Source organism: Hypanus sabinus, chromosome 5 (genome assembly GCF_030144855.1).
Source record: "Hypanus sabinus isolate sHypSab1 chromosome 5, sHypSab1.hap1, whole genome shotgun sequence".
In the NCBI taxonomy this organism is placed as follows: Eukaryota; Metazoa; Chordata; class Chondrichthyes; order Myliobatiformes; family Dasyatidae; genus Hypanus; species Hypanus sabinus.
Window position 1 is genome coordinate 87393 of NC_082710.1, and position 21560 is coordinate 108952.

A 21560-nucleotide genomic window follows, 5' to 3' on the forward strand; every position below is an offset into this window, starting at 1 on the left:
GGACTTTGACATTTGGCACACAGAATACCATTGATTTTGAATGCCACAGAGACCAGGTTACTGGCATTGAACATCGCTCCATAGTGCAGAAGGGAAAGAGGGAGAAGAGGGAAGTGGTAGTGATAGGGGATTCAACAGTCAGAGGAACAGACAGGAGATTCTATGGACGTGAAATGAACACCTGAATGGAATGTGTCAGTGTCAGGGACACCTCTGATTGTGTCTGCAGGAGGGAGAGATGGAGTAGCCAAATTGGTACACATTAGTACCAATGACATCGGAAGGAAAAGCAAATATGTTCTGAACAGAGAATTTGGAGAGCTAAGCAGGAAGCTGGGCGTCCATTGAAAACAAAGATGCAGAGAGATTTCTTAAGCCAGAGTATGGTGAATGTGTGGAATTTATTACCATAGACAGCTATGGAGGCCAGGTTGTTGGGTGGTATTTAAGGCGGAGATTGATTGTCCACAGCATCAAGGGTTACAGGGATAAGGCATGGAATTGGGGCTGAGGAGGGGAGAGAAAGGGGTTCGCCATGATTGAATGACAGAGCAGATTCGGTGGGCCAAATGGCGCATTCTGCTCCGATGTCTTATGAATATTGAGTACATTGTTTTTGTGAGTTTGCTGCGTTAATGTAACTGCTGAGTGTTCTACAGAGAGAGAGAAAGAAACATTGACTGTTTTTGAATCTGTAGCATAGGGGAACCATTGGTTGCAGACACGTTACAGTACATGGCACCTTAGATACCCAGATACCTCCACGCTTCAGAATTCGCTATCGGTGACCAGGCGATCAAATGCGCAGGCGTAAGGATCACATCGTTCCGGAAACTCGCACATGCGCTCAATGAACGGGAAACTTAGGAGGATCTACAGCAGGTAGGAACCGGGCTCCCAGCGGGGTTTCGTCGGCACCGGCGTCCTCACCGCGACTGAGTGACAATTGCTCTGAGCTCCGAACACACCGTGGCCCCTCAAAACCCAGGCAGTCCGATCCTTTCCCTGTCTCTTAGCCCACGATTCGGCCTCGGGCCCCGAAGAGTTTTCCATTTTTGATCGACTTGGCGCTATTTCCACTAATGCGCATCGTTGGGTCGCTCGTTCGTGGGAGTTTCTGGGTAAAGAGGCAGCCATAGGTGACTTCACTAGCACTTTCCCTGACAGCCCGAGTCAGTTTGGAAGTGAAGGCGCGGGGAATGGGAGCGGATGATTCTCCCAGACACTGCCGAGCTCCATCTCTCTAAATCCAAGAACAAGGAAATTTAGTCACAAGGGCCATATCTAACTTCCTCTTAAATATATCCAATGAACCGGCCTCACCTGTTTCCTGTGGCAGAGAATTCCACAGATTCACCACTCTCTGTGTGAAGACGTTTTTCCTCATCTTGGTCCTAAAAGGCTTCCCCTTTATCGTTAAACTGTGACCCCTCTTTCTGGACTTCGCCAACATCGGAAACAATCTTCCTGCATCTAGTCTGCCCAATCCCTTTAGAAATTTATACGTTTCAATAACATCACTCCTCAATCTTCTAAATTCCAGCGACTGTAAGCCTAGTCAATCTAGTCTTTCTTCATGTGAAAGTCCTGCCATCCCAGGAATCAATCTGGTGAACCTTCTTTGTACTCCCTCTATGGCAAGAATGTCTTTCCTCAGAATAGGGGACCAAAGCTGCACATAATACTCTAGGTGCGGTCTCACCAAGGCCTTGTACAACTGCAGTAGAACCTTCCTGCTCCTGTACTCGAATCCTTTTGCTATGAATGCCAACATACCATTTGCCTTTTTCACCACCTGCTGTACCTGCATGCCCACCTTCAATGACTGGTGTACAATGACACCCAGATCTCGTTGCACCTCCCCTTTTCCTAATTGGCCACCATTCAGATAATAATCTGTTTTCCTGTTCTTGCAACCAAAGTGGATAACCTCACATTTATCCACATTAAATTGCATCTGCCATGAATTTGCCCACTCACCTAATCTATCCAAGTCACCCTGCATCCTTTTAGCATCCTCCTCACAGCTAACACTGCCGCCCAGCTTCATGTCATCCGCAAACTTGGAGATGCTGCATTTAATTCCCTCGTCTAAATCATTAATATATATTGTAAACAACTGGGGTCCCAGCACTGAGCCTCGCGGTACCCCACTAGCCACTGCCTGCCATTCTGAAAAGGTCCCGTTTACTCCCAATATTTGCTTCCTGTCTGCCAACCAATTCCCTATCCACATCAATACCATACCCCCAATACCGTGTGCTTTAAGTTTGCACACTAATCTCCTGTGTGGGACCTTTGTAAAAAGCCTTTTGAAAATCTAAATATACCACATCCACTGGCTTTCCCCTATCCATTCTACTAGTTACATCTTCAAAAAATTCTGTAAGATTTGTCAGACATGATTTTCCTTTCACAAATCCATGCTGACTTTGTCCAATGATTTCACTGCTTTCCGAATGTACTGTTATCACATCTTTGATAACCGACTCTAGCATCTCCCAGATGTATGGATGGGCCAGGGTCATAAGATATCAGAGGAATTGAGACAGATTGACATTAGGAAAGAAACTGTGATGAGTAGACTGGTAGGACTGAAGGCTAATAAATCCCCGGGTCCAGATGGTCTGCATCCGAGGGTTCTAAAAGAGGTGGCTCAGGATTTTCCAATGTTCCTCAGACACAGGATCAGTTCCTGAAGATTGGAGAGTGGCTAATGTTGTCCCACTTTTCAAGAAGGGAGGGAAGGAGAAAACGGAGAACTATCGCCCTGTTAGCCTAACGTCAGTCGTGGGGAAGATGCTTGAGTCCATTATTAAGGACAAAATAGTGGCACATCTAGATGGCAGTAATAGGATTAGGCCGAGTCAGCATGGATTTACCAAGGGCAAATCATGCTTGACTAATCTGTTGGAGTTTTTTGAGGGTGTAACAAGGATGTTAGATGAGGGTAAGCCAGTGGATGTTGTGTACCTAGATTTTCAGAAGGCATTCGATAAGGTGCCACATAGGAGATTGGTGAGTAAAATCAGAGCTCATGGCATTGGGGGCAGGGTTTCAACATGGATAGAAAACTGGTTGGCAGATAGAAAGCAAAGGGTAGCAGTGAATGGGTGTTTCTCAGACTGGCTGGAGGTGACTAGTGGGGTACCACAGGGCTCTGTATTGGGACCACAGCTCTTTACGATTTATGTCAATGATTTAGATGAGGGCATTGAAAACTATATCAGCAAGTTTGCTGACGATACTAAACTGGGTGGCAGTGTGACATGCGAAGAAGACGTTAGGAGAATACAGGGAGACTTGGATAGGCTGAGTGAGTGGGCAGATACTTGGCAGATGTCATTCAATGTGAATAATTGTGAAGTTATCCACTTTGGAAGCAGGAACAAGAGGGCAGAGTATTGTCTGAACGGTGTCGAGTTAGGTAAGGGAGAATTGCAAAGAGACCTAGGAGTCCTAGTTCACCAGTCAATGAAGGTGAATGAGCAAGTGCAACAGGCAGTGAAGAGGGCAAATGGAATGTTGGCCTTTGTTACAAGGGGAATTGAATGCGAGTGACGGACGAGAGTCGAGTTGGACCTCCCGGTCGGGAATCACGCTTTTTTGAAGGCAATCCGTTGGAGTCGAAATCGCAGACGCAAGACAAGCAGTAGGAACATTATTCTTTTATTTATTGTCTTACTTACATTATTGTCTTAATGATGTGGAAAGGCAAAGATAGGAGAGGTTGTGTGGATCGATACCTGCCAGGTGGGCGAGTGGATAACTCCGGTTACTACCGGGACCCCAGTGCCCCTGGGGATTCCTTCTTAACCACGGTCAGGTTAAAAATAGTCCAGAACCTTCATTATGTGAAAATTCTGGAAAAATAGTCCCAACTACCAAAGGGAATTATGAAGCAGGCCCACAGATTCTCCGCATGGCCTGAATGAGGCCCAAGGAGCTAGGCCGCCCTGGAATTAAACCCTTAGAAGTAGTATGACCTGCACAATTTTATGCCTTTCGTTGTCTGGTCTAGGGGGAATACATACGCCAAGCTTGATCGCCTTGGCTGAGCCGTCTCAGGGGAGGTGTCGCCTTTCATTGTCTGGTCCAGGGGTAATACACACGCCAAGCTTGATCGCCTTGACGGAGCCGTCTCGGGGAGGGTGTCTAATGTAAAGGCTCGAAACACCTGACGATCCAAGAGTGCATTACTGATGATGTGTCCTGGGACATGATAATGAAAGGTTTCGATTTTCCCATACAAGCCTAGCTGGCTTAGCAGCTCAGACTTCAAATTCTGCAGACTAACCTCTGCCAGCTAAACATATAGATCCACCAGCCCTACACTCAAACCTAATCCTAAAGTCCAAAAGGGGCACACACCCCCACAAACCCTAGGCAAATTCCAAAAGGGGCAGACACCCCCACAAACCCTAGGCAACTTCCAAGGGGGGCACACTCCCCCACAAACCCTAGGCACTCCCCGATTAACACTTGCTAAACCCCCACAAACCGGCAAGATTCAACAAGGGCAAGTGTGGGACCTGGTTAATGAAGGCGTGGGCCAGATCAAAGTGGCAGGGTGATGTGAAACGGAATCTCAAGTGAGGAGATCAAAAATCACCAGGGCTTTTTAGCCCACTGCCCGCATAATCTCAACCTAACCCAATTTCAACCTAACCCTAACCCTAAACCTAATGACAGTTTGGCTGTGTACAACATTTACAGCTGCAGCTGTCCTGCGGCAAGGACTGATCCCTTGTTGACAACACTCCCACCTTGTGGGGTCCTGCCGCAATGACAGTTCGTCCGTAGACAATACTCACACCTGGTGGTGTCCTGTCATAACGACAGATCAGATGCGGACAATACTCCCACCTGGTGGTGTCCTGTCATAATGACAAATCAGATGTGTACAACACTCCCACCTGCTGGTGTCCTGCCGCCATGACAGATGAGATGTGGAGAATACTCCCACCTGGTGGTGTCCTGTCATAATGACAGATCAGATGTGTACAACACTCCCACCAGCTGGCGGCCTGCCACCATGACAGATCAGATGTGGACAATACTCCCACCTGGTGGTGTCCTGTCACAATGAAGGATTAGGTGAAGACAGAAATCCCACCTGGTGGTGACCTGTCGGTATGACAGTTTAGCAACAAAATCCTAACCCTTACCCTCATGCGAGCCTATCCGCCATAGCAGTTCATACATCACTGCTGAAAACTCAACAGCCTTACTTGTGACTGCCACATATATACATCCACCAGCTCAACACTCAAACCAAATCCTAAAGTGCAAAAGGGGCACACCCCCCCAGAAACCCTAGGCAAATTCCAAAAGGGGCACACACCCCCACAAACCCTAGGCACTCCCCGAATAACCTTTGCTAATCCCCAACGAACCGGAGAGGGCAAGATTCAAAAAAGACAAGTGTGGGACCTGGTTAATGAAGGCGTGGGCCAGATCAAAGTGGCAGGGTCACGTTAAACGGAATCTCAAGTGAGGAGATCAAAAATCACAAGAGGGCTTTTTAGCCCTCTGCCCGCATAATTTCAACGTAATGTGTCGGACCTCAATAATGAAAGGCATGGGCCAGATTAACCTGAATTCCCTGTACAAGCCTAGCCAGTTAGTGCTAGGTCAGTGCTAAACTCAGGTACAGCTCTACTGAATGCCCAGTAAACACTTTGAATTTAACCCATGCAATCCCAGGCATACATGTGCCAGGTAATGATATTTAAAAATATCATTACCGTCAGAATTACATGCCTCTCATTATTGGTCCCTGGGAAAAATACAGGCAGTGTCTGAGTCGGACACTGTTGGGCCGCTTCTGTAGGCTGTCTAGTGATTAAAGGCCCGAAACAGCCGAGTATCGGAATGTTCACTACTGACGATGTGCCCCAGTGCAGACCTGGTTCGCTGAACCAAGTGGTGTCGGACCACGATAATGAAAGGCATGGGCCAGATTAACCTGACTTCCTTGTACAAGCCTAGCCAGCATAGCAACTCATACTTCAAATTGTGCAGCCTAACCTCTGCCAGCCAAACATATACATCCACCAGCCCTACAGTCAAACCTAATCCTAAAGTCCAAAAGGGGCACACACCCCCACAAACCCAAGGCAAATTCCAAGAGGGGCACACACCCCCACAAACCCTAGGCAAATTCCAAGAGGGGCACACACCCCCACTAACCCTAGGCAAATTCTAAAAGGTGCACACACCCCCACAAACCCTAGGCAACTTCCAAAAGGGGCACACACCCCCACAAACCCTAGGCATTCCCCGATCTCATACTTCAAATTCTGCAGGCTGACCTCTGCCAGCCAAACATATACATCCACCAGCCCTACACTCAAACCTAATCCTAAAGTCCAAAAGGGGCACACACCCCCACAAACCCTAGGCAACTTCCAAAAGGGGCACACTCCCCCACAAACCCTAGGCACTCCCCGATTAACCCTTGCTAAACCCCCACAAACCGGCAAGATTCAACAAGGGCAAGTGTGGGACCTGGTTAATGAAGGCGTGGGCCAGATCAAAGTGGCAGGGTGATGTGAAACGGAATCTCAAGTGAGGAGATCAAAAATCACCAGGGCTTTTTAGCCCACTGCCCGCATAATCTCAACCTAACCCAATTTCAACCTAACCCTAACCCTAAACCTAATGACAGTTTGGCTGTGTACAACATTTACAGCTGCAGCTGTCCTGCGGCAAGGACTGATCCCTTGTTGACAACACTCCCACCTTGTGGGGTCCTGCCGCAATGACAGTTCGTCCGTAGACAATACTCACACCTGGTGGTGTCCTGTCATAACGACAGATCAGATGCGGACAATACTCCCACCTGGTGGTGTCCTGTCATAATGACAAATCAGATGTGTACAACACTCCCACCTGCTGGTGTCCTGCCGCCATGACAGATGAGATGTGGAGAATACTCCCACCTGGTGGTGTCTTGCCACAATGACAGTTCGTCTGTAGACAATACTCCCACCTGGTGGTGTCCTGTCATAATGACAGATCAGATGTGTACAACACTCCCACCAGCTGGCGGCCTGCCACCATGACAGATCAGATGTGGACAATACTCCCACCTGGTGGTGTCCTGTCACAATGAAGGATTAGGTGAAGACAGAAATCCCACCTGGTGGTGACCTGTCGGTATGACAGTTTAGCAACAAAATCCTAACCCTTACCCTCATGCGAGCCTATCCGCCATAGCAGTTCATACATCACTGCTGAAAACTCAACAGCCTTACCTGTGACTGCCACATATATACATCCACCAGCTCAACACTCAAACCAAATCCTAAAGTGCAAAAGGGGCACACCCCCCCAGAAACCCTAGGCAAATTCCAAAAGGGGCACACACCCCCACAAACCCTAGGCACTCCCCGAATAACCTTTGCTAATCCCCAACGAACCGGAGAGGGCAAGATTCAAAAAAGACAAGTGTGGGACCTGGTTAATGAAGGCGTGGGCCAGATCAAAGTGGCAGGGTCACGTAAAACGGAATCTCAAGTGAGGAGATCAAAAATCACAAGAGGGCTTTTTAGCCCTCTGCCCGCATAATTTCAACGTAATGTGTCGGACCTCAATAATGAAAGGCATGGGCCAGATTAACCTGAATTCCCTGTACAAGCCTAGCCAGTTAGTGCTAGGTCAGTGCTAAACTCAGGTACAGCTCTACTGAATGCCCAGTAAACACTTTGAATTTAACCCATGCAATCCCAGGCATACATGTGCCAGGTAATGATATTTAAAAATATCATTACCGTCAGAATTACATGCCTCTCATTATTGGTCCCTGGGAAAAATACAGGCAGTGTCTGAGTCGGACACTGTTGGGCCGCTTCTGTAGGCTGTCTAGTGATTAAAGGCCCGAAACAGCCGAGTATCGGAATGTTCACTACTGACGATGTGCCCCAGTGCAGACCCGGTTCGCTGAACCAAGTGGTGTCGGACCACGATAATGAAAGGCATGGGCCAGATTAACCTGACTTCCTTGTACAAGCCTAGCCAGCATAGCAACTCATACTTCAAATTGTGCAGCCTAACCTCTGCCAGCCAAACATATACATCCACCAGCCCTACAGTCAAACCTAATCCTAAAGTCCAAAAGGGGCACACACCCCCACAAACCCAAGGCAAATTCCAAGAGGGGCACACACCCCCACAAACCCTAGGCAAATTCCAAGAGGGGCACACACCCCCACTAACCCTAGGCAAATTCTAAAAGGTGCACACACCCCCACAAACCCTAGGCAACTTCCAAAAGGGGCACACACCCCCACAAACCCTAGGCATTCCCCGATCTCATACTTCAAATTCTGCAGGCTGACCTCTGCCAGCCAAACATATACATCCACCAGCCCTACACTCAAACCTAATCCTAAAGTCCAAAAGGGGCACACACCCCCACAAACCCTAGGCAACTTCCAAAAGGGGCACACTCCCCCACAAACCCTAGGCACTCCCCGATTAACCCTTGCTAAACCCCCACAAACCGGCAAGATTCAACAAGGGCAAGTGTGGGACCTGGTTAATGAAGGCGTGGGCCAGATCAAAGTGGCAGGGTGATGTGAAACGGAATCTCAAGTGAGGAGATCAAAAATCACAAGAGGGCTTTTTAGCCCACTGCCCGCATAATCTCAACCTAACCCAATTTCAACCTAACCCTAACCCTAAACCTAATGACAGTTTGGCTGTGTACAACATTTACAGCTGCAGCTGTCCTGCGGCAAGGACTGATCCCTTGTTGACAACACTCCCACCTTGTGGGGTCCTGCCGCAATGACAGTTCGTCCGTAGACAATACTCACACCTGGTGGTGTCCTGTCATAACGACAGATCAGATGCGGACAATACTCCCACCTGCTGGTGTCCTGCCGCCATGACAGATGAGATGTGGAGAATACTCCCACCTGGTGGTGTCCTGCCACAATGACAGTTCGTCTGTAGACAATACTCCCACCTGGTGGTGTCCTGTCATAATGACAGATCAGATGTGTACAACTCTCCCACCTGCTGGTGTCCTGCCGCCATGACAGATGAGATGTGGAGAATACTCCCACCTGGTGGTGTCCTGCCACAATGACAGTTCGTCCGTAGACAATACTCCCACCTGGTGGTGTCCTGTCACAATGAAGGATTAGGTGAAGACAGAAATCCCACCTGGTGGTGACCTGTCAGTATGACAGTTTTGCAACAAAATCCTAACCCTTACCCTCATGCGAGCCTATCCGCCATAGCTGTTCATACATCACTGTTCAAAACTCGACAGCCTTACCTGTGACTGCCACATATATACATCCACCAGCTCAACACTCAAACCAAATCCTAAAGTGCAAAAGGGGCACACCCCCCCAGAAACCCTAGGCAAATTCCAAAAGGGGCACACACCCCCACAAACCCTAGGCACTCCCCGATTAACCCTTGCTAATCTCCAACGAACCGGAGAGGGCAAGATTCAAAAAAGGCAAGTGTGGGACCTGGTTAATGAAGGCGTGGGCCAGATCAAAGTGGCAGGGTCACGTAAAACGGAATCTCAAGTGAGGAGATCAAAAATCACAAGAGGGCTTTTTAGCCCTCTGCCCGCATAATTTCAACGTAATGTGTCGGACCTCGATAATGAAAGGCATGGGCCAGATTAACCTGACTTCCCTGTACAAGCCTAGCCAGTCAGTGCTAGGTCAGTGCTAAACTCAGATACAGCTCTACTGAATGCCCAGTAAACACTTTGAATTTAACCCATGCAATCCCAGGCGTACATGTGCCAGGTAATGATATTTAAAAATATCATTACCGTCAGAATTACATGCCTCTCATTATTGGTCCCTGGGAAAAATACAGGCAGTGTCTGAGTCGGACACTGTTGGGCTGCTTCTGTAGACTGTCTAGTGATTAAAGGCCTGAAACAGCCGAGTATCTGAATGTTCACTACTGACGATGTGCCCAGGTGCACACCCGGTTCGCTGAACCAAGTGGTGTCAGACCACGATAATGAAAGGCATGGGCCAGATTAGCCTGACTTCCCTGTACAAGCCTAGCCAGCATAGCAACTCATACTTCAAATTGTGCAGCCTAACCTCTGCCAGCCAAACATATACATCCACCAGCCCTACAGAAAAACCTAATCCTAAAGTCCAAAAGGGGCACACACCCCCACAAACCCAAGGCAAATTCCAAGAGGGGCACACACCCCCACAAACCCTAGGCAAATTCCAAGAGGGGCACACACCCCCACTAACCTTAGGCAAATTCCAAAAGGTGCACACACCCCCATAAACCCTAGGCAACTTCCAAAAGGGGCACACCCACCCACAAACCCTAGGAACTCCCCGATTAACCCTTGCTAAACCCCCACAAACCGGATATCCTATGTCGAGAGGGGCAAGATTCAAAAAAGGCAATTGTGGGACCTGGTTAATGAAGGCGTGGGCCAGATCAAAGTGGCAGGGTGACGTGAAATGGAATCTCAAGTGAGGAGATCAAAAATCACAAGAGGGCTTTTTAGCCCACTGCCCGCATAATCGCAACCTAACCTGACTTCCCCATACGAGCCTAACTGGCATAGCAGCTCATATTTCAAACTCTGCAGCCAAAACTCTTCCATCCAAACATAAACAACCACCAGCCCTACCTTAAAGTCGAAAAGGGGCACACACCCCTACAAAACCTTAGGCACATCCCAGTGAGCCCAGACTTCAGTAATGATTAAAGGCCCGAAAAACCTGACGATCCGCGAGTGCATTACTGCCGATGTGTCCCAGGACACGATAATGAAAGGCATGGACCAGATTAACCTGACTTCCCCATACAAGCCTAGCTGGCATAGCAGCTCATATCTCAAATTCTGAAGCCTAAACACTCCCAACCAAACATAAACATCCACCCAAAAACCTAAGCACACCCCGATTAACCCCTACTAGACCCCCACAAACCGGATCAAACATATACATCCACCAGCCCTGCACTCAGACCTAATCCTAAGATCCAAAAGGGGCACACACACCCACAAACACTAGGCACTTCCCGATCAACCCTGGCTTCAGCCCCACAAACCCTAAGCACACCCCGATTAACCCTTTCTAAACCCCACAAACCCGATATATATACATCCACCAGCCCAACACTCAAACCTAATCCTAAAGTCCAAAAGGGGAACACACCCCCACAAACCCTAGGCACTCCCCGATTAACCCTGGCTTTGGCCCCACAAACCCTAAACACACCCCTATTAAACCTTGCTAAACCCCCACAAACTGGATATCCTATGTCAAGGGGAATAAGATTCAACAAAGGCAAGTATTGGACCTGGTTACTGAAGGCGTGGGCCAAATGAAAGTGGCAGGGTGACGTGAAACGGAATCTCAAGTGAGGAGATCAAAAATCATATTTCAGAAGATCAAACTGGTTTCATTAAGAATCAGTATTCTTTTTTTAATGTTAGAAAATTGATTAATATAATTCATACTTCATCACCCACAGTCCCAGAATGTGTTATCTCATTAGATGCTGAAAAAGCCTTTGATAGAGTTGAATGGACATATTTATTTAATGCATTGAGAAATTTTAATTTTAGTCCTAATTTTATATCATGGATTAAACTAATATACTATAAACCTGTTGCTTCTGTTCTTACAAATAATTATAGATCCTCCTTTTTTCAATTATCTCGTGGTACGAGACAAGGTTGTCCTTTAAGTCCTTTATTATTTAATATTGCGTTAGAACCTTTAGCCATTGCTATTCGTGAATCTCCTAATATTTTTGGTATTACTCGTAATGAGAAATTATATAAATTATCACTCTATGCTGATGATTTGCTGTTATATATTTCTGATCTTGATAGATCTATTCCCACTATTTTATCCTTGTTGGCTCAATTTGGTAGTTTTTCTGGTTATAAATTAAACTTAGATAAGAGTGAATTATTCCCTTTAAATGCGCAAACTTTATTGAATGACAGGATTCCATTTAAAGTTGTTACTGATAATTTTACCTATTTAGGTATAAAAATTACCAAGAAATATAAAGATTTATTTAGACTGAATTTTTTACCTATGCTTCTTCAAATACAACATCTTACTACAAGATGGTCTCCCTTATTCTTATCATTAGTTGGTCGGATTAATGCTATTAAAATGATGATTTTACCGAAATTTTTATATTTATTTCAAGCCTTACCAATTTTTATTCCTAAATCCTTTTTTGACAACATTGATTCAAAAATGTCCTCATTTTTGTGGCAAAACAAAAACCCCAGGTTAAGTAAAAGGCAATTACAAAAATCTAAAAAAGATGGTGGTTTAGCTTTGCCTAACTTTAGATTTTATTATTGGGCGAATAATATTCGTACCCTAACGTATTGGAAATTAGATTTGGACTCATTATTGTGTCCGCAGTGGGTAAATTTGGAATGCAATGAAGTAAAGGGATATTCTTTATTCTCTGTTCTTGGTTCTTCTCTTCCTGCTGATTTAGTTAAATTTAATAAACAGATATCTAATCCTGTTATTAAACACACATTACGAATTTGGTTTCAATTTTGGAAATTTTTTACTTTGAAAAACTTTGTGCTTGATAGCCCTATTTTATTTAATTTTTTCTTTAAACCTTCCTTGACAGATCAAGCCTTTAGCATATGGAAAAGGAAAGGTATAAAATGTTTTCGTGACCTTTTTTTTGAAGGTACTTTGACGTCTTTTGACCAACTTTCCAATAAATTTAAATTACCTAAATCTAATTTCTTCAGATATTTACAAATCAGAATTTTTTTACATAAAGTTTTACCATCTTTTCCCAACTCAACTTCAACGGATTTCTCAGATTTGATTTTTACCTTAAATCCTTGTCAGAAGGGATTAGTTGCTTTTATTTACAACATGATTATGAAGATACAACCAGAGATGTCTGATAGAATTAAACAACAATGGGAAAAAGAACTTCGATACAATATACCAACAGATAAATGGGAAAAAATTTTACAAATGGTTAATTCTTCTTCTATATGTGCTAAACATGCTTTAATACAATTTAAAATTGTACATAGAGCTTATATGTCTGAAGATAAACTTGCTCGATTTTATTCTCATATTAACCCTCAATGTGATAGATGTCATTCAGAAGTGGCTTCACTGACCCACATGTTTTGGTCATGTCCTACTTTACATAACTATTGGAAGGACATATTTGTTACCATTTCCTCAATTTGGAACATCGATTTACAACCGAACTTTATTACTGCAATCTTTGGTATACCAAATGAGGATGGTAATCAGTTTTCTCCTTCAATCAGACGAATGATTGCTTTTGTAACATTAATGGCCAGAAGGTCTATATTACAAAATTGGAAAGAAGTAAACCCTCCTACCACGTCTCAGTGGCTTTTTCAAACTATTTCTTATCTGAGTTTGGAAAAAATTAGGAGCACTATTTTTGACTCGTCAATTAAATTTGAAGAAACTTGGGGACCGTTCATCCGACATTTTCATATGAATTAATTTGGCCTTTCCCAGACCTTCTCTTTGTTTATTCTTGTTCAGGTATGGAGTTCCGGAGTTCTTTGACACTATCATATACTTATAAACTGTTATTATTGCCCATGTTAGTTTTAGTTTAGTGTTTGTTTCATATATATATTTTCTTTCACACATTTCTAATTTTTTTTTCTTTTTCTTTTGATGATTAGTTTTGTTTTTTTTCATATATAATTATATAGACTTGATTGATTAATGTACTTTTTTGTTGTTGATGTTTAATAGGATATCATTATCCTATTATTAATGTAATCTTAAGTTTATTGTATTCATAACCTATTCATTATCATGTTATGTTTTTTTTATATTTATATGAAACTCAATAAAAAGATTGAAAAAGAAAAGAAAGAAAAATCACAAGAGGGCATTTTAGCCCACTGCCCGCATAATCTCAACCTAACCTATCAGTGACACGCTCTTCATTCTCCCGGCCCACGAAAGGCCAATAAGAAAGCCCAGATACACACAAGGCGAGAGAGAACCAGTAAGTTAAACCCCGGATGGGGATGACAGACAGGTCAGTGCTAAACTCAGTGTCAGCTCTGCTGAATGCCCAGTAAACACTCGCAATTTAACCCATGCAATCCCAGGCATACAGGTGCCAGGTAATGATATTTAAAAATATCATTACCCTCAGAATTACTTGCCTCTCATTATTGGTCCCTGGGAAAAATATGAGCAGTGTCTGAGTCGGACACTGTTGGGCCGCTTCTGTAGGCTGTCTAGTGATTAAAGGCCCGAAACAGCCGAGGATCCGAATGTTCACTACTGATGATGTGCCCCAGTGCACACCCGGTTCGCTGAACCAAGTGGTGTCGGACCACGATAATGAAAGGCATGGACCAGATTAACCTGACTTCCCTGTACAAGCCGAGCTGACATAACAGTTCATAGTTCAAATTCTGCAGCCTAACCTCTGCCAGCCAAACATATACATCCACCAGCCCTACACTCAAACCTAATCCTAAAGTCCAAAAGGGTCACACACCCCTACAAACCCTAGGCAACTTCCAAAAGGGGCACACACCCCCACAAACCCTAGGCAACTTCCAAAAGGGGCACACACCCCCACAAACCCTAAGCACACTCCGATTAACCCTTGCTAAACCCCCACAAACCGGATATCCTATGTCGATAGGGGCAAGGTTCAACAAAGGCAAGTGTGGGACCTGGTCAATGAAGGCGTGGGCCAGATCAAAGTGGCAGGGTCACGTGAAATGGAACCTCAAGTGAGGAGATCAAAAATCACAAGAGGGCTTTTTAGCCCACTGCCCGCATAATCTCAACATAACCCTAACCTGACTTCCCCATATGAGCCTAACTGGCATAGCAGCTCATATTTCAAACTCTGCAGCCTAAACTCTTCCAACCAAACATAAACCCCCACCAGCCCTACCCTAAAGTCGAAAAGGGGCACAAACCCCCACAAAACCTTAGGCACATCCCAGTGAGCCCGGACTTCAGTAATGATTAAAGGCCCGAAAAACCTGACGATCCGAGAGTGCATTACTGCCGATGTGTCCCAGGACACGATAATGAAAGGCATGGACCAGATTAACCTGACTTCCCCATACAAGCCTAGCTGGCATAGCAGCTCATATCTCAAACTCTGCAGCCTAAACCCTCCCAACCAAACATAAACATCCACCCAAAAACCTAAGCACACCCTGATTAACCCCTACTAGACCCCCACAAACCGGATCAAACATATACATCCACCAGCCCTGCACTCAGACCTAATCCTAAGGTCCAAAAGGGGCACACCCCCCCACAAACACTAGGCACTTCCCGATCAACCCTGGCTTCAGCCCCACAAACCCTAAGCACACCCCGATTAACCCTTTCTAAACCCCACAAACCCGATATATATACATCCACCAGCCCAACACTCAAACCTAACCCTAAAGTCCAAAAGGGGCCCACACCCCCACAAACCTTAAACACTTCCCGACTAGCCCTGGCTCCAGCCCCCCAAACCCTAAGCACACCCCGATTGACCCCTGCTAAATCCCCACATATCCGATATATACCTCCACCCGCCCAGCACACAAACCTACCCCTAAAGTCCAAAAGGGACACACACCCCCACAAACCCTAGGCACTCCCCGATTAACCCTGGCTTTGGCTCCACAAACCCTAAACACACCCCTATTAAACCTTGCTAAACCCCCACAAACTGGATATCCTATGTCAAGGGGAATAAGATTCAACAAAGGCAAGTATTGGACCTGGTTAATGAAAGCGTGGGCCAGATCAAAGTGGCAGGGTCACGTGAAACTGAATCTCAAGTGGAGAGATCAAAAATCACAAGGGGGCTAATTAGCCCACTGCCCGCATGATCCCAACCTAACCCTAACCCTCTGCCAGCCAAACATATACATCCACCAGCCCTACACTCAAGCCTAATCCTAAAGTCCAAAAGGGGCACACACCCCCAGAAACCCTAGGCAAATTCCAAAAGGGGCACACACCCCCACAAACCCATGGCAACTTCCGAAAGGGGCACACACCCCCACAAACCCTAGGCACTCCCTGATTAACCCTTGCTAAACCCCCACAAACCGGATATCCTATGTCGAGACGGGCAAGATTCAACAAAGGCAAGTGTGGGACCTGGTTAATGAAGGCGTGGGCCAGATGAAAGTGGCAGGGTCACGTGAAACGGAATCTCAAGTGAGGAGATCAAAAATCACAAGAGGGCTTTTTAGCCCACTGCCCGCATAATCTCAACATAACCCTAACCCTAATGCGAAAGGCCAGTAATAAAGCCCAGATACACACAAGGCGAGAGAGAACCAGTAAATTAAACCCCGGATGGGGACGACAGACAAGTCAGTGCTAAATTCATGAACAGCTCTGCTGAATGCCCAGTAAACACTCTCAATTTAACCCATGCAATCCCAGGAATACAGGTGCCAGGTAGTGATATTTAAAAATATCATTACCCTCAGAATCACATGCCTCTCATTATTGGTCCCTGGGATAAATACAGGCAGTGTCTGAGTCGGACACTGTTGGGCCGCTTCTGTAGGCTGTCTAGTGATTAAAGGCCCGAAACAGCTGAGGATCCGAATGTTCACTACTGACGATGTGCCCCAGTGCACACCCGATTCACTGAACCAAATGGTGTCGGACCACGATAATGAAAGGCATGGGCCAGATTAACCTGACTTCCCTGTACAAGCCTAGCCAGCATAGCCGCTCACACTTCAAATTCTGCAGCTTAACCTCTGCCAGCCAAACATGTATATCCACCAGCCCTACACTCAAACCTAATCCTAAAGTCCAAAAGTGGCACACACCCCCACAAACCCTAAGCACACCCCGATTAACCCTGGCTTCAGCCCCACAAACCCTAAGCACACTGTGATTATCCCTTGCTAAACCCCCACAAACCCGATGTCCTATGTCAGGAGGGGCAAGATTCAACAAAGGCAAGTGTTGGACCTGGTTAATGAAGGCGTGGGCCAGATCAAAGTGGCAGGGTCGCGTGAAACTGAATTTCAAGTGACGAGCACGAGATCAAAAAGCACTAGAGGGCTGATTCGCCCACTGCCTGCATAATCTCAGCCTAACCTAATAGTGACATGCTCTTCATTCTCCCGGCCCACAAAGTGCCAATAAGAAAGCCCAGATCCACACAAGGCGAGAGAGAACCAGTAAATTAAACCCTGGATGGGGCGACAGACAGTAAGTCAGTGCTAAACTCTGGTGCATTTTTGCTGAATGCCCAGTAAACACTGTCAAGTTAACCCATGCAATCCCAGGCATACAGATGCCAGGTAATGATGTTTAAAAATATCATTACCCTCAGAATTACATGCTTCTCATTTTTCTGGTCCATGGGAAAAACACAAGCCAAGTCTGATCAACTTTGGCTGGGCCACCTTGGAGAGAGTGTCTAATGATGAAAGGCCCAAAACACCTGACGATGTGTCCCAGTGTACACCCGGTTCGTTGAACCAAGTGGTGTTGGACCACGATAATGAAAGGCATGGGACAGATTAACCTGGCTTCACCATATAAGCATATCCACCATAGCAGTTCATACATCACCACTCAAAACTCTGCAGTGCAGCCTAACCTCTCCCAGCCAAACATATACATCCAACAGCCCAACACTTAAACCTAATCCTTAAGGTCCAAAAAGGGCACACACCCCCACAAACCCTAGGTACATCCCGATTAACCCTGGCTTCAGCCCCACAAACCCTAAGCACACCCTGATTATTCCTTGCTAAACCCCCACAAACCCGATGTCCTATGTCAGGAAGGGCAGGAATCAACAAAGGCATGTGCTGGACCTAGTCAATGAAGGCGTGGGCCAGATCAAAGTGGCAGGGTTGCGTGAAACTGAATCTCAAGTGACGAGATCAAAAAGCACAAGAGGGCTGATTCACCCACTGCCCGCATAATCTCCACCTAAACCTAATGCGTGAAACTGAGACCCAAGTGACGAGATCAAAAAGCACAAGAGGGCTGACTTGCCCACTGCCCGCATAATCTCAACCTAACCCACAAACCCTAGGCACATCCTGATTATTCCTGGACACAGCCCCATTAACCCTAAGCACACCCCGATTAACCCTGGCCAAACCCCCACAAACCCGAAGTCCTGTGTCAGGAGGGGCAAGATCCAATAAAGGCAAATGTTGGACCTGGTTAATGAAGGCGTGGGCCAGATCAAAGTGGCAGGGTTGCGTGAAACTGAATCTCGAGTAATGAGATCAAAAAGCACAAGGGGGCTGATTCGCCCACTGCCTGAATACTCTCAACCTAACCTTACAGTGACACGTTCTTCATTCTCCCGGTCCACGAAATGCCAATAAATAAGCCCAGATACCCAAAAGTCGAGAGAGAACCAGTAAGCTGTGTCCACAGAAAACAACTCACTACTAAACTCAGGTGCAGTTCTGCTGAATGCCCAGTAAACACTGTCAATTTAACCCATGCAATCCCACGCATACAGATGCCAGGTAATGATGGAATTTAATATAGACAAGTGTGAGGTGTTGCATTTTGGAAGGACAAATCAAGGTAGGACATACAGAAGAACTTGTAGGGCATTGAGGAGTGTGGAGGAAAAAAGGAATCTGGGAGTTCAGGTAGATAATCATCTGAAGATGGTGTCACCGGTAGACAGGGTTGTAAAGAAGGCTTTTGGCACCCTGGCATTCATAAATTAAAGCTTTGAGTATAGGAGTTGGGATGTTATGGTGAGGTTGTATAAGACATTAGTGTTGGCGCATGGCCTAGTGATCTGAAAGTCACTGGTTCGAGCCTCAGCTGAGGCAGTGTATTTGTGTCCTTGAGAAAGGTACTTAACAACACATTGCTCTGCAACGACACTGGTGCCAAGCTGCTTGGGTCCTTGTGCCCTTCCCTTGGACAACATTGGTGGCGTGGAGAGGGGAAGGCTTGCAGCTTGGGCAACTGCTGGTCTCCCATACAATCCTGCCCGGGCCTGCGCCCTGGAAAAACCTTCCAAGGCGCAAATCCACGGTCTCACGAGACTAATTGATGCCTATTTATTTATAAGACATTGGTGAAGTGAAATTTGGAGTATTGTGTGCAGTTCTGGTCACCTAACTATAGGAAGGATATCAGTAAGATTGAAAGAATGCAGAGAAGATTTACTAGGATGTTGTTATGTCTTCAGGATCTGAGTTCCAGGGAAAGATTGAATAGGTTAGGACTTTATTACTTGGAGCATAGAAGAATGAGGGGAGATATGATAGAGGTTTACAAAATTATGAGGGGTATAGACAGAGCAAATGTGAATAGGCTCTTTCCACTTAGATTAGAAGAGATAAATATATGGCTTTAGGGTGAAAGGAGAAAGGTTTAGGGGGAATATTAGGGGGAACGTCTTCACTCAGAGAGTGGTGGGAGTGTGAAATGAGCTGCCATCTGACAAGGTAAATGCAAGTTCACCCTTAAGTTTTAAAAATAGATTGAATATATACATGGATGGGAGCGGTCTGGAGGGTTATGGACTGGGTGCAGGTCAATGGGACTAGTGGAATAAAGTTTTGGCACAGAATTGAGGGGCTGAATGGCCTGTTGTTTGTGCTGTAGTGTTCTATGGTTCTATGTTTAAAAATATCATTACCCTCAGAATTACATGCCTCTTATTATTTTGGTCCATGGGATAAACACAAGTCAGGCCTGATTAACCCTGGCTGGGCCACCTCAGGGAGGATGTCTAATGATTAAAGACCCGAAACAGCCTATGATCGGAGGATTCATTACTGATAATGTGTCACAGTGCACACCTGGTTCATTAAACAAACTGGTGTTGGACCACGATATGGAAAAGCACGGGCCAGATTAAACTGGCTCCACCACACTATCCTATCTGCCATAGCACCTCATAGCTCACCACACAGATCTCCACAACCTTACCTCTCCCAGCCCCATACATACATCAGCCATTCCTACCCTCAAACCTAAACCTGTTCCAATGGTGCACACCCCCCCAATAACCTGAAGAAAACCCCGATTAACCCTGGCCACACCCCCATAAACCCAATGACCTGTGTCAGGAGGCATAAGCTCCAAGAAAGGCAACTGTTGGACCTGGTTAATGAAGGTGTGGGCCAGATCAAAGTTGCAGGGTTGCGTGACATTGAATCTCAAGTAACGAAATTAAAAAGCACAAGAGGGCTGATTCGCCTACTGCCCGCATAATCTCAACCTAACCTTACAGTGACACGCTCTTCAATCTCCCGGTCCACGAGATGCCAATAAAAAGGCCCAGATACTCACTACTAAACTCAGGTGCAGTGATACTGAATGCCCAGTAAACACTGTCAATTTAACCCATGCAATCCCAGGCATACAGATGCCAGGTAATGATGTTTAAAAATATCATTAACCTCAGAATTACATGCCTCTCATTATCCTGGTCCATGGGATAAACACAAGGTGGGCCTGATCAACCCTGGCTGGGTTGTCCAATGATTAAAGACCTGAAACAGCCAATGATCCGAGGATGTATTACTGATGATGTGTCCCAGTGCACACCTGGTTTATTAAATGAACTGGTGTCAGACCATGATAATGAAAGGCATGGGCCAGATTAAACTGGTTCAACTAAACTGCTCCATCTGCTAGAGGATTGTTGCGTGGAGTTTGAGGGCTGGAGACTAATGGGTGGCAACTGACAGGTGGCATTTGAGGGTGGCCATTCATTGGTGGAGTTGGAGGCGTGGAGTTTGAGGGGTTGAGTTTGAGGGATGACGGTTGAGGGGTTGAGATTGAGGGGTGGAGATTGATGGGTGCAGAGTCAGGTGTGGTGATTAACAGGTGGCGATTCATTGGTGGAGTTTGAGGGTGGAGATTGACAGGTGGAGATTGAGGGGGGGGCGATTCATTGGTGGAGTTTACGGCATGGTGTTTGAAGGCTGGTGGTTGAGTGATGGAGTTTGAAACGGTGTTTAAATGATGGAGTTTGAGGAGTAGATTTGGGGTGTGGAGTTCAAGGGGTGTACGTTGAGGTGTGGATTTTGAGGGGTGGTGTCCAGTGGTGGAATTAGAGGGCTGGCGACTGAGGGCTGGAGTTTGAGCTGTGGCAATTCATTGGTGGAGATTGAAGGGTGGAATTTGAAATGTGGTGTTTAAATGATGGACATTGGCATTTGCAGGGTGGCATTTGTGGGGTGGCATTTGAGGGGTGGTGATTTATTGTTGGAGTTTGAGGCATGGAGTTTGAAACATGGTATTTAAATGATGGAGTTTGGGGTGTGGTGGTCATTGCCTAACCCTAACCCTTTCCAATTTGCACTCTCCTCTAGTCAATCTGACTACATGTTGGGTCAGAAAAATGGTCCTGGAGACACCTAACAAATTCCTCCCCATCTACAACTTTTGCACTGTCAATCAATATTTCGGAAGTTGTCGTCCCCTATGACAGCATACCTTTTAGTTTTACACCTTTCCAAAATCTGCCCCCTGTTGTGTTACTCAGTGCCTTTATTGCTATTGAAGGGTCTACAGAATACTCCCAATAGAGTGATT

General features: G+C 45.9%; 1 protein-coding gene across 1 annotated transcript in view; it reads left to right on the plus strand.

The window, feature by feature from the left end:
• Positions 1 to 20072: 20072 nt before the first annotated feature.
• The window catches only part of LOC132393865 (gonadotropin-releasing hormone II receptor-like), a 174279-nt gene continuing 172791 nt past the window's right edge, over positions 20073 to 21560 (plus strand). The window contains exon 1 of the mRNA XM_059969259.1: positions 20073 to 20180. Coding sequence (XP_059825242.1) covers positions 20073 to 20180 — 108 coding nt within the window. The remainder of the gene's footprint in view (positions 20181 to 21560) is intronic.